Source organism: Hyperoodon ampullatus (genome assembly GCF_949752795.1).
Source record: "Hyperoodon ampullatus genome assembly, chromosome: 3".
Lineage (NCBI taxonomy): Eukaryota > Metazoa > Chordata > Mammalia > Artiodactyla > Ziphiidae > Hyperoodon > Hyperoodon ampullatus.
In genome coordinates, this window is record NC_136916.1 from 125,450,143 (window position 1) to 125,464,659 (window position 14,517).

General features: G+C 35.8%; 1 protein-coding gene across 1 annotated transcript in view; it reads left to right on the top strand.

Moving 5' to 3' along the window:
• TOGARAM1 (TOG array regulator of axonemal microtubules 1) overlaps nucleotides 1-14,068 on the top strand; it is a gene marked incomplete at both ends in the record, with an annotated part of 77,404 nt that extends 63,336 nt beyond the window's left edge. The window contains 6 exons of the mRNA XM_079700438.1: nucleotides 1,957-2,083; nucleotides 3,316-3,434; nucleotides 8,301-8,490; nucleotides 10,064-10,283; nucleotides 13,108-13,194; nucleotides 13,815-14,068. Coding sequence (XP_079556564.1) covers nucleotides 1,957-2,083; nucleotides 3,316-3,434; nucleotides 8,301-8,490; nucleotides 10,064-10,283; nucleotides 13,108-13,194; nucleotides 13,815-14,068 — 997 coding nt within the window. The remainder of the gene's footprint in view (nucleotides 1-1,956; nucleotides 2,084-3,315; nucleotides 3,435-8,300; nucleotides 8,491-10,063; nucleotides 10,284-13,107; nucleotides 13,195-13,814) is intronic.
• Between the last annotated feature and the right edge of the window lie 449 nt (nucleotides 14,069-14,517).

Here is a 14,517-nt window from a genome sequence, read left to right on the forward strand (position 1 = left end):
TATAGACGAATCTGCTTACAAACTCATTCAGGTTTTTGACCAAATTCAGTTTCTTGTGATCATAGGACTGAGGTCCCTGTTTCCTTGCTGGCTGTCAGCTAGGGTCCTCTCTCAGCTCCCTTAAGGCCACCTGAATTCCTTCTCACACAACCCACTCCATCTTCAAGCCAGCAGCAGCAAGTTGAATCCCTCTCATGCTTGGAATCTCTTTGACTTCTTTTTCTTCTACCAGCCACAGAAAGTTCTCTGCATTTAAGGGTTCATGTGATCAGATTAGGTTCACCCAGATAATCCTCCTTTTTTTTTTTTTTGCGGTACGCGGGCCTCTCACTGTTGTGGCCTCTCCCGTTGCGGAGCACAGGCTCCGGACGTGCAGGCTCAGTGGCCATGGCTCACGGGCCTAGCTGCTTCGCGGCATGTGGGATCTTCCCGGACCGGGGCACGAACCCATGTCACCAGCATTGGCAGGTGGACTCTCAACCACTGCGCCACCAGGGAAGCCCAATCCCCCTATCTTAAAGTCAACTGTGGCATATAACATAATCCTGGAAGTTATATCTCATCATATTCATAAATTGTAGGAATTAGAGCAGGACATCTTTGGGGGAACCATTTTAGAAGTCCTGAATACTACAGTAAAGTTCAAAACAATTTAGGAGGGCTGGGCTGGATCATAATAGACTAGTCAGGAACAAAATAAAATTTACAATAGTTGTTTTGTATACATCTTAACCTTTCCTTAATGGCATAGTAATTTTTCTAATCCATTTTGTCATTTCTTAGATTCTTATTTGAAATTTTAAAATTATAAAATAATTACAACATTCCAGTTTTAGTATTTCTTACACTTTGTGTCCCTTTTGCATGTTTACTTGTTTGCTTTAGCCATTCCCATATCATTAAGGCTTATGATAGACCTACAGTCCTTAACATTCTGGGATAAACTTTAGAGTCACCTTTTAAACTATAACTGATTAGGAGCTACTTATCCGGGTGTTGACCTTATTCTGGTTGTGGGGCAAGAAAAGTAATTTTTATTCTCTGTTATTACCTCCCTTTCTGTAATTTCATTACATTTGAAGGAGTCTGGTTAATATAAATGATGCTGAGATCATCCTATTCATCTCCCCCACAAAAGCCTTGCCTTCCCTGGTTCTTCTAGTGTCATAATTCCAAGTTGTAGGTAAAAGTATAACTGTAATTATTTTAGGGCCAAGCCTCCTTGAAGAATAATAATGTATTTTTATTATGAGGTACTATACCGACCACCCCATCCAAAAATATCTCCAGTATGCACTTCCACCATATCGTTTACCATTAGAATGATATCTTGGCTTAAGGTATTATCCTAAAAGAATTATTTTAAAATTCATATAGCATAAAAAACCTAGTTTGGAGAACATTAGACATTCATTAATATATCAGCCATGATTTACCAACTGACTTTGGTTGTATTTTAAGTAGCAAAGAATAGGTTTTTGAAGAATTGAAACCCAGGTAAGTTTTGGCAGGAAAAGGAAAAGAGAGAGGGTCAGAAATACAGAACCTTTGGAAGGTTGTCTCAGGCCAGAACATCTGGCCAGCAGGTGAGCAGCAAAAGGTCACCAGGCAAGGAGCCCAGGACAAAGACACACTTCTCTTAATTCACAGTTCTGCCAAATGCCAGCCTTGATATGGACCCTCGGGTGCCTGAAAAATAGAGTCAGAGCTTTTGGCTCTGATCTGACACATAGCTAAAAGATTTGAAGCCATGTTTTTTTAAAGATGGGTGGCAAGAGAATGCTGTACTCTCTAATCCAGTTAGTGTAACTACATTTCAATGGCTTATTTAAAATAGAGATGATAATCTTGATGTTGATAGGTTTTTTCTATTGGAAAAAAAAATTGTGTCTAAGGACAGAAACTGAGCTTGTTAAGATTTATAGAATTATTTACATATTTCTTAAATATCCATAGGTATTATGGCCGAAAGATGCTTTTCCTCATGATGTGTCATCCTAACTTTGATAAAATGCTTGAAAAGTATGTCCCATCTAAAGATTTGCCATATATTAAGGAATCTGTTAAAAGCTTACGGCAAAAGGTATGTAGAAGAAGTTTATTTTATAAACAACTTTAAAAACAAAGTTCATTTGCTGAGGAAGGTAAAGGATAGAAATAATTACTTCTTTGATTATTTCTGTTAACCATTTAGAATATATCTACAGTAGCATTTCAACAACTGCAGTACTGAGTAGACATTCATAGTGTCAGTAGATGTTTATTGAACAGAAGCTTGATATTTGGTAGAACGTAGTGTGGTTTATTGGAATTACAAGACAGGTTTGAATCACAACTCAGAATTAGCAACTGTATAATCTTAGGCACATCACTTCATTTCTTTAACCAAGAATTTTTATTTTTATAAAATGAGGAGAGTGATGTTTATTACAATTGATTCCTACTTTATTTACCTTGTACGTTCTACTGTTAGAGCTCCTACCACACTGTGGAGCGTTGATAAGGAGATCCTTGAGGGGAAGCCCCATGTCTTATATATCATGACAGATAATGGGGATTCAAAAATGTCTGTAAAATGCGTGACTGAGGGAATATCAAGTGAAATGAAATGTGAAAAGTGTCTTATAAAGTAATCTGTTTACACATTATTTTTTGCAAAAATGTGCTTAATTTAATAATGTAGAATTTTTCTGTGGTAATTTATGTTATTCCTCTCTGGTAAGCTTAGGCAAAGGATTCATTTATGAAGGGATACTACTTCAAATATCTATTGTGGTAAACATTTTAGAGCATTTTTTTCTTTCTATTGATATTAAAGATTTCAGCTTAATTCATATAGAATTTATCAAAATAAACATGCAAAAAGATTGTCTTACTAAAATGAGGCAGATTATATCTGTGAGTTATTTCAAGTACAGGTATCAGGAAAAAAAAGAGGTTTTAAATAGTTATTTCAAAATGTTTATTTTCATACTAGTGTTGCATAGGAATTCATCTTTTATATAATGTGTTCATATTTTCTGTATAGATTTTAAGGTTGAAGAAGAGTAGTTACAAAACATAGATGTTAAGTTTTTCATTTAAACAGTTTTACCAAGCCAATATCATTTCCTAGTAGTTGGGTACATATTTTGTTAATTTACTACTAATTACAAGATAGTTTATATATCTGAAACCCTTTAAAGCACAAGTATAGCAGATTATTAAAATGCTTTCAACCATAAGAGATCAACAATGACTGCTATGAAAATTCCATTGTACACATTCTTTCACTTTACAAGTTTTAAGACTTTTATTATACTGCCTTTCTTATAGGGTTTGGGAGAGATACCACTAGATACTCCTTCAGCAAAAGGAAGACGATCTCATACTGGCAGTGTTGGAAATACAAGGTCATCATCTGTTTCTAGAGATGCTTTCAATTCAGCAGAAAGGTAGAAGCATTTGCTAGTCCACATTATTACAGAAATTACTCCCTAATAGTGATGATAGTCTATTTGAATGTTTTCATGAACTATCCCAGGGGTATTTGTCAAAATTTAATGGAGTTTTAAAAGTTGGTAAGGACTTAGAAAGTGTGAGGTAATTAGATTTAATAAGGTAATTGTATATTCACAGCAACTTGCTTTTACATGAGCTAATCAGAAACGGAGTTTCTGAATTATATGGTAGTTTTTTTTTTTTTTTTTTTTAAAGACCCTGGTGAGGCATAGTTAGAGGCCTCCTCACCCAGTTGTCATCTTCCAAAACAGTGAGTGGCTGCCTCACTCCCTTTCCCACACTTGGAGTTCTTCATGGTAGTTCTATTTTTAATTTTTTTGAGGAACCATACTATTTTCCATAGTGGCTGCACCAATTTACATTCCCACCAAGAGTGCACAGGGTTCCCTTTTCTCCACATCCTCACCAATACTTGTTATTTCTTGTCTTTTTGATAGTAGCTATTCCAGCAGGTGTGAGATAATATCTCACTGTGGTTTTGATTGCATTTCCCTGATGATTAATGATGTTGAGCACCTTTTCATGTACCTGTTGGCCATTTGTGTCTTCTTTGGAAAAATATCTACTCAGTTGCTCTGCCTATTTTTTAATCAGGTTGTTTGTTTTTTTGCCATTGAATTGTATGAGTGCCTCTTATACTTCGGATATTAGCCCCTTATCAGATATATGATTTGCAAATATTTTCTCCCATTCTGTAAGTTGCATTTTAATTTTGTTGATGGTTTCTTTTGCTGTGCAGAAGCTTTTTAGTTTGATGTAGTCCCACTTGTTTGTTTTTACTTTTGTTGCCTTTTGTTGTAAAATCCAAAAAATCATTGTCAAGACCAATGTCAAAGAGCTTATCCTCTGTGTTTTCTACTAGGAGTTGTATGGTTTCAGGTCTTACATTCAAGTCTTTAACCCATTTGGGTTGATTTTTGTGTATGGTGTAAAATAGGGGTCCAGTTTCACTGCTTTGCATGTGGCTGTTTGGTTTTCCAAGCACCATTTAAAAGACTGTGCTTTCCCGTTGTATATTCTTGGTTCCTTTATCATAAATTAATTGACCATATATCATAAATTAATTGTGTGTTTATTTCTGGGCTCTACTTTGTTCCATTGATCTATGGGTCTGTCTTAATACTAGTACCGTACTGTTTTGATTACTACAGCTTTGCAATATAGTTTGAAATCAGGAAGTGTGATGCCTCCAGTTTTGTTCTTTCTCAAGATTGCTTTAGCTAATCGGGCTTTAGTGGTTCCATTCAAATTTTAGAATTATTTGTTCTAATTTTGTGAAAAATGCCATTGGTATTTTGATAGGGATTGCATTGAATCTGTAAATTGCCTTGAGTAGTAAGGTCATTTTAATAATCTTAATTCTTCGAATCCATGAGCATGGAATGTCTTCCATTTATTTGTGTCTTCTTCAATTTCTTTCATTTTGAGTGTGGAACTTTTTCACCTCCTTGGTTAAACTTATTTCTAGGTATTTTATTCTTTTTGATGCATTTATAAATGAGATGGTTTTCTTAATTTCTTTTTCAGATAGTTGGTTGTTAGTATATAGAAATGCAACTGATTTTTTTTTTTTTTTTTTTTTTTGTGGTATGCGGGCCTCCCACCGCTGTGGCCTCTCCCGCTGCGGAGCACAGGCTCCGGACGCGCAGGCCCAGCAGCCACGGCCCACGGGCCCAGCCGCTCCGCGGCACATGGGATCCTCCCAGACCGGGGCACGAACCCGCACCCCCTGCATCGGCAGGCGGACTCCCAACCACTGCGCCACCAGGGAGGCCCGCAACTGATTTTTGTATGTGAATTTTGTATCCTGCAACCTTACTGAATTTTTCATTAGTTCTAACATTTTTTGGTGACATCTTTAGAGTTTTTTTATATAAAATATTATAACGTCTGGAAATAGAGATAATTTTACTTCTTTCTTTCCAATTTGGATGCCTTTTATTTCTTTTTCTTAATTAATTGCTTTGGCTTGGACTTCCAATACTATGTTGAATGAGAATGGAAAGAGTAGGCATCCCTGTTTTGTTCCTGAGATTAAAGGAAAAGCTTTCAACCCTTCACTGTTGTATGATGTTGTGGGCTTGTCGTATATGGCCTTTATTATCTTGAGGTATGTTCCCTCTATACCCAAATTGTAGAGAGTTTTTATCATGAATGGAAGTTGAATTTTCCAGATGCTTTTTCAGCATCTATTGAGATGATCATATGATTTTTATCCTTCATGTTGTTAATGTGATATATTACATTGATTGACTGGTGGATGTGGAACCATCCTTGCATCCCTGGAATGAATCCTTTTTGGGTCATTGTCTATAATTCTTTTAATGTATTGTTATATTTGGTTTGCTAATATATTTTTGAGGATTTTTCCATCTATGATTTATGATCATTTTTAATGTCTTCTCTTTTTTATAAATTTTATTAATGTTAATATACCTAGTGAGTTTCTCCTTTTGACTGTTACTTCATCTTTTCCCCCTAAAGTATATTACGTGTTATTTCACTATCAAATCTATCCTGTTTTCAACAACAACAAAAAACTATCTTTAAAGATAGGTTTCAATAGTTCAGTGGCTTCTTGATGTGTTCTTCTGTTATTTGACTTTTTTTTTTTTTTTTTTTTTTTTTTGTGGTATGCGGGCCTCTCACTGTTGTGGCCTCTCCCACTGCGGAGCACAGGCTCCGGATGCACCCGCTCAGCGGCCATGGCTCACGGGCCCAGCCGCTCCGCGGCATGTGGGATCCTCCCAGACCAGGGCACGAACCCGTGTCCCCTGCATCGGCAGGCAGACTCTCAACCACTGTGCCACCAGGGAAGCCCTGTTATTTGACTTTTATATATCATATAGTTCTTAGTTTAAATATAAATTTAATTCTGTTTTTCTCATTGTATAGAATTAATTACCTCACAGATTAACCTCAGATTAATTTATGTAAACAAATTAAAAATAATGGATAAATACATCTAGGTTCTACATTTTAAATCATCATCCTGGGATTTCCCTGGTGGTCCAGTGGTTAAGACTCCGTGCTTCCACTGCAAGGGGTGAAGTTTCCTTCCCTGGTCAGGGAAGATCCCCCATGCCGCAGGGTGTGGCCAAAAAAATAAAAAATCATCATCCTGAGTCCACTTTCAGGATGATTCTGAGCCATTCATTAATCATTGCTCTTAAGATGACTTTAGGGAATTCCCTGGCATTCCAGTGGTTAGGACTTGGCACTTTCACTCCTGAGGGCTCGGGTTCAATCCCTGGTTGGGAAATTAAGATCCCGTAAGACACGTGGTGCAGCAAAAAAAAAAAAAAAAAAAGATGACTTTAATGCCGATTTTAATACTGCTAGTCCAACAAATGGTGGTAACTGGAAATTATTACCATTGTCTTTAAGACCTTGGCTCTAACCAGTTTATGTCATGTCCTCGGTGGTTGTCATTCTTTTAAAGGTGTGCCTTGCCCTGTCAATTTGTATGACTCTAATTTCAAAGGGATCATCATCTGTCACATTGTCACTCCTTTTTTATTTTTTCTCATAATTTACATGTGCAAAGTCACAGAGCTGTTAGGTACCAGAGCCAAGATTCAGAGGCCAACACATGTTTTTACTTTTGTTTTTGTTTTTTAATACTTACTTATTTTCCTTATTTTTTAGCTGCATTGGGTCTTAGTTGCAGCACATGGGATTTTCGTTGAGGGATGTGGGATCTTTTGTTACAGTGCGTGGTCTCTTCGTTGCGGTGCTCGGGCTTCTCTCTAGTTGTGGCACGTGGACTTCTGTCTAGTTGTGGTGTGAGGGCTACAGAGCGCATGGGCTCTGTAGTTTGCAGCAGACGGGCTCTCACGTTGAGGCGTGCAAGCTCAATAGTTGTGGCAAGCGGGCTCAGTTGCCCTGCGGCATGTGGGATCTTAGTTCCCCCGCAGCATGTGGGATTTTAGTTCCCCTACCAGTGATCGAACCTGTGACCCCTGCATTGGAAGGCGGATTCTTTACCACTGGACCACCAGGGAAGTCCTGAATCACTCATTTATAGTCACTCCTTTATATGGAAAACATTATGCTACTAATACTAAGTCATTGAAATAGTAAATCCCGCTGGTCTTGAGATTCTAATTTTCCCAGGCATGTTCACATGGCTATTTTTCAGAAAAGGATTGACATATCAGGCCTGAGACTGGTATCCTTGGAAAGGCCAGCTTGTGAGGTTAGCCTTTGGCTAGCATCTGGAAACTAGAATTTCAGGAGGATTTCCCCCCCATTCTTTAACTTGATAAGAGTAGTTTACTGTGCCTGTATTATTTAGGCAAACAGTATGGTTAAAGCTGAAGACCTGCTTTCCTTCTGGGAGTCTGGAATTTTGGTATGTCCAAGGCAGAAGACCACCCATGACCAACTGCCCATAAAAATCCTGGGCACAGAGCCTCTAATAAGCTTCTTTGGTAGAAAACATTTCATATGTGTTGTCCCAGTTTGTTGCTGGAAGAATTAAGTTTATACTGTGTGACTCCACGGGGAAAGGACTCTTGGAAGTTTCCATCTAGTTTCCTTCAGACTTTTACCCCATGTACCTTTTCCCTTCGCTGATTTTGCTTTATATCCTTCTGCTGTAATAAATCTTAACCATGAGTAAAGCTACATGCTGAATCCTGAGTTCTCCCAGCAAATCACCAAACCCAGGGAAGATATTAGGGACCCCCAACACAGGTATCATGGCTATGGGTTAAGTCATTTTTTGAATTTTTCAAAAATGAATACATGATGAGAATTATTCATTGTGCTTGTGTTTTACCTTTCTTTCACTTTAGAGAGGTAACTGAAATTCGTGAAATCACCAGAAAATCAGTTCCCCGCAATTCCTTAGAAAGTGCTGAGTACATTAAAGTCATAACAGGTTTATTAAATGCAAAAGACTTTCGTGATCGTATTAATGGGATTAAGCAGCTTTTATCAGATACTGAAAACAATCAAGAGCTTGTTGTTGGAAACATTGTGAAGGTAAGGACTGTCAAAATTAATTTTCATTTTCAATCTGTGGTTAATAAAGTTTATTAGCATAAAAAATCGCCCTATTTCTTAATATTTTATATATATATTACTGTAAAGTTTTAAACTTAGTGAAAAGAATGCACTGCTTAGGTTTTGCAATGTTAAAAGCATTCTAGAACAATTGAAAGTAATTGAGGAAGAGGTAAGAAAATAGCAGTTTATTTATTCGTCCCACTAGATGGTAACTCCTTGAAAGCTCTGTATTCTCAGAGCTCTTAGAACCTCGCATTCAGTAAATATATGTTGAGTGAGGGAGTTCCTTGTTGGCCTAATGGTCATTATTCCAGGCTTTCACTGCCATGGCCTGAGTTCAATCCCTGGTCGGGGAACTGAGATCCCCGCAAGCCATGAGGTACAACCCCCAAAAAAAAAAAAAAAAAAAAAATGTTGAGTGAATCAATAAGTATTTTAAAAACCAGGGCATTTAAGAGACTTGATATTACTTAGGAATAGTTAGTAAAAGTTTTCATATGTAGGTTAGAAATCTGCGTATGCTAATTTTTATATATTATGTTAATATATATTTATAAATATATATTTATATTTTATAATTTGTATAGGAAGACAAGAAGCAATAGAAAGGGAGACAGTAGTAAATTAATAAATGTTAGTGGTACCAGAGTATAGATTACTTATGCTTCATCAGAGTTTAGTTCAGTTAATCCCGTTAGTAATTTATTTATTAAATTCCATTTTAAATTTGTATTAGGTTCATTAAACTTGGCAAACATACTATAACAACTCTATTCTAGTGGTGGTGTCTCTTAATTTTCAGAAGAAAAGTACCATGTTACCATGTCATGGGAATCAGAAAGTTACATTTTCTGATACCTGTTGAGTAATTTTCATATATCTATATCTATATATATCAGGAATTAGTTAATAGTCTTGGTTTCACAGAATAGCTCTTCCCCCACCTGATATAGGTAAAGAATTGCTTAGCATTCACTTTATTATATCTTGAAGTTATGAAAGCTAAGAATTAGAAGAGCAAGGAGCAGTTGTTTAAGTACTCAGGTTAAGAGGTAATAATAAAAACTTAACTCTGAAATTGCATCTAAAATTCTCATGAGAAACCTAAACTGAAACTAGGTTAAATCTCTGTAGTAAAACAGACATGACTACTTCTGTTACAAATAGAGATAAGAATAGAAACTTTTCTTAAGTTCTTAAAGTTAGCTAAACCTGTACATTTCAGAAAACAGCATTTTTATCACATTTATAGTAGATCAGTTATCTGTGTACTGAACCAAATTTCTCAACCTTAATTTAGTAGGATGTCTTTTTAGGTGATGTTTGAAGCCTTCTCTTTTTGCTATAAGAAGATTGGACACTTAGATTTAGCATCAACATTTTTATAAAGTTCCTATTATCTAAGTTCAAGTTAAGTAAGATGTGTGTGTTTTTATAAATAGTACATTTCTCCTTTAGTAGGATGAATACTATGAAATGTCATAAGGAATTTAAATATAGTAGATATCAACATTATTTCACTTTAAATAATTTACCAATTTACTTCCAGATCTTTGATGCTTTTAAATCTCGACTTCATGATTCCAATAGTAAAGTAAACCTGGTGGCTCTGGAAACAATGCACAAAATGATTCCTTTGCTTAGAGACAACTTATCTCCTATAATCAACATGCTCATCCCAGCAATAGTAGATAACAATCTGAATTCCAAGAATCCAGGCATCTATGCTGCTGCCACAAATGTTGTTCAGGCACTGAGTCAGCATGTAGGTAAGAAATCTTACTTTGGCATTCAAATTATTTTGGCTTTACTTTTGTATTTTCTGATTCTACACATTTTTTATAACGCTGAAAACCTAGCTGTTAAATTTTTGTCAATTAATGTTGTGACAGAATTTTTTTATTTTCTCAGTAACAGTTTTAATTATTTTTAGTGATTAAATACCATCCCATTAAATTGACTTTCTCTTCCCTTCTTTTTGACTTTTTCAATTCTTATTTTCTACCTCAACTTCATATCTGATACAAAATTAATTCAAAATGGATCACAGATTTAAATGTAAAATTTAACTGTAAAACTTTCGGAACACATGAAAAAATCCTTAGGACCTATGCTTGGTGAAAAAAAATAAAAAAGGTATGATCCAAAAAAAGTCCATAAAATTGGACTTCATCAAAATGTAAAACATTTACTTTGCAAAAGATCTTATTTTTTTTACATGAAAATATTTATTTTTGTGTTATAAAAACAAAAATAAATCCAAGCAGATAATGAAATAAACATTTTTTTTTTTTTTTTTTTGCGGTACGCGGGCCTCTCACTGTTGTGGCCTCTCCCGTTGCGGAGCACAGACTCCGGACGCGCAGGCTCAGCGGCCATGGCTCACGGGCCCAGTCGCTCCGCGGCATGCGGGATCTTCCCGGACCGGGGCACGAACCCGTGTCCCCTGCCTCGGCAGGCGGACTCTCAACCACTGCGCCACCAGGGAAGCCCTAAACATATTTTTTAAGTGTCCCATCCTGGGCTCTCTGTCCTAGAAGTTAGTAAACAGTTCAAGTTTAGGTTGCTTCATACTTGTTCTGGATGCTATGAGGTCTCCATCTTAGAACCATATTTCTATAGTTTAGCTCGTAACTAATTGGACAAGTCATCCTCTATGTCATCATCCCAATTACCCTCCCAGACAAACTGCAGATTTGGAGGAAATATTCGCAAACCACATATCTGATAAATACGCATATCTAGAATATATAAAAATTCTTGGGAATTCCCTGGCGGTCCAGTGGTTAGGACTCCGTGCTTCCACTGTAAGGGGGCCTGGGTTCGATCCCTGCTCGGGGAACTAAGATCCCGCAAGCCATGCAGTATGGCCTGGCCAATAAATAAATAAATAAATAATAAATAATAAATAAAGAAGTCTTAAAACTCAACATTAAAAACAAAATCTAATTAGAAGATGGGCAAAAGATGTGAAGAAACACTTATATGGATGGCAAATAAACACATGAAAAGATGTTTAACATCGCCAGTCATTAGGGAAATGCAAATACAAATTCAGACCATAATCATTACACAAGTGTATTAGCCTGTTCAGGTAGTTAAAACAAATTACCACAGCCTGGGTGGCTTAAAAACAACAAACACTTATTTCTCAGAGTTCTGGAGCCTGGGAAGTCCAAGATCAAGGCACCAGCAGATTTGGTGTTGAGTGAGAGCCCTCTTCCTGGTTTATAAATAGCCATCTTCTGGCTGTGTCCTCACATGGTGGAAGGGGCAAGGGAGCTCTCTGGGGTCTCTTTTATAAAGGCACTAATCCCATTCGTGAGGGTGCCACCTTCATGACCTTATTACCTCCCAAAAGCCCCACCTCCAAACACCATCACCCTGGGGATTGGGTTTCAACATATAAATTTGGGCGGGGATGCAAACATTCAGTCCACAGCAAGTATTAGAACAGCTAAAATTAAAAATAGTGACAACACCAAATGCTAACAAGGTTGCAGAGAAACTGGATCTCTTACGTTGGTGGTGAGAATGTAAATTTAATGGCATAGCCACTCTAGAAAACTGTTTGGCTGTTTCTTAAAAAACTAAGCATGTACTTACCCATCAGTTGTGTTCTAGGCCTTTATCCCAGAGAAATGAAATCCTGTGTCCATGGAAAAACCTGCACATGATTGTTCATAACAGCTTTGTTTGTAACAGTGAAAAACTAGATATAATTCATTGTGCTAATGGTGAAAAAAACTGATACATCCATACCATAAAATATTAGTTAGCAATAAAAAGGAATGAATTATTGATACATGAAACAGTTTGGATGGATCTCAAGGTCATTATGCTGAGTGAAGAAAAGCCAGTGCCAAAAGGTCACATGCTATAGGATTCCATGTGTATAACCTTCTCAAAATGACAAATTTGCAGAGATGGATAACAAATTAGTGGTTATCAGGGTTTAAGGGCAGTTTAGGAGGAGTGGCTAGATGTGACTGTAGATCTTTGAGGTGATAGAATAGTTCTGTATCTTAATTGTACTGATAGTTTCACCAATCTATACATGTGATAAAATGACTTAGAATTATATACACATATTGTTCCAATGTCAGATTCCTTGTTTTGATGTGTACTATAATCATGTAAGATGTAACATTTGGGTGAAAGTACACAAGACCTCTCTGTACTGTCTTTGCAACTTCCTGTGAAACTATAAAATTAGAGATTTGAAAAAAATCAGTAAAGGTAAAAACTATCCCCAAAATTTCAATTCTTTTTTTTTTTTTTTTTGATAAACCTATGTACTATCATTTGGAATAAGATGCCTAGGAGATAGGCAGTTCTTTTTCTTTTTTATACCATATGACAGCTCCTTCAATATTCTGTGAGCTATTTTTATTTCTCATTTGCTGTAAGAATATTACTCTGTTAAGGTTTTATAGAGAATTTTAAAAAGTGTTTAACTATGTAGATTAAATCTTTCTAACACATTTGCATTCACTTGCATGGATTTTTTTCCTTTCAATGCTATGTAATGGAAAATAAATAAGATCTTATAACTCTTTAAACTTGTGTCTCTGTGTTATTCTTTTTGTTTAGATAATTACTTACTTCTACAGCCATTTTGCACAAAAGCCCAGTTTTTAAATGGAAAGGCAAAACAGGATATGACCGAAAAGCTTGCTGGTAAATATTTTTAAATTGTTATTTCTAAAGAAATAATTTATTGACTAAGGATAAACTGCTAGACATTTCAATTCAATTTTAGGATAGCTACCAAACTCAATATCATTATCCAAGGAGTAGAAATAAATTGTATAATGATCCAAAAGAGGACCTTTTAAGACTTTTACCCAAAAATTTTCTTCAAAAGAATTTTATTCCTCTTTTCCGCAGTAAGTGTTTAGTCTTCTTGTTAGTAGAAATAAACAGGATAAATAAAAAGACATTAAAGTCAAATATTGGTACAGATGGAAAACTACTATTTCAAATTATGTATTTAATAAAAGGTCCATGAGTTAAAACTGTATATGTCTTGATTTAACTACATTTGGAAAACATTGAGATGAATTTTTGGTTTGGTTTCTGTCTTTACTACTTTTGCCTGTAATATATAGATTTCTAATACCTGAAGATCACAATCTTTGGGAACAAAGTTTCTGACTTTACTTTTTTTTAAGATACCAAACATTTCAGGGCAAATGGCATAGGGAAGAAGTTTAGTTTATTTTATATGCTTTTTAATTCTCAAAACTCGAATTTTTTTTGTTTTAAACCTCACTGTTTACCATATTTTTGTGTTTCAGATATTGTTACGGAACTTTATCAAAGGAAGCCCCATGCCACAGAACAGAAAGTGTTGGTTGTTTTATGGCATCTCTTAGGGAACATGACAAATAGTGGCTCGCTGCCTGGAGCTGGAGGAAATATACGCACAGCCACAGCTAAATTATCAAAAGCACTTTTTACACAGATGGGTCAGAATCTGTTAAATCAGGCTGCATCTCAACCATCACATATAAAAAAGAGTTTAGAAGAATTGCTTGATATGAGAATTTGAAATGAATTACGAATTTTTGATGAAATATGATGAACAAAACTGTTTACATGATGACGAATGGAAGTTTTTTAAAGTTAGATTTTCAGTGCCCGCACTTCTCATCCCGTAAATTAAGTCAATAGCTATTTTTATTTGCAGCCTGTGAGTACACATCTGTCCTATATCAACCCTATCACTTGCACCCATCACACAAAAATCTAAAATAATATAATCTAATATTCATGAAATCTGAGGCATGTGGAATGAATCCAATTTTAATATTTTTGAGAAAAGTCCTGCTCATTTGCACTATTTTATAGAACCTGAAATTTGCTGCCCTATATGTACAATTAGACTTTTAATTAAAAATATACTTTTTATTATGTAATCATGTTTTGCTATGTCTCATTACTCAGCCTTATTTTATGAAGTGGAAGAAAAGTCACTGAACTATGTTATCACAAACTAAG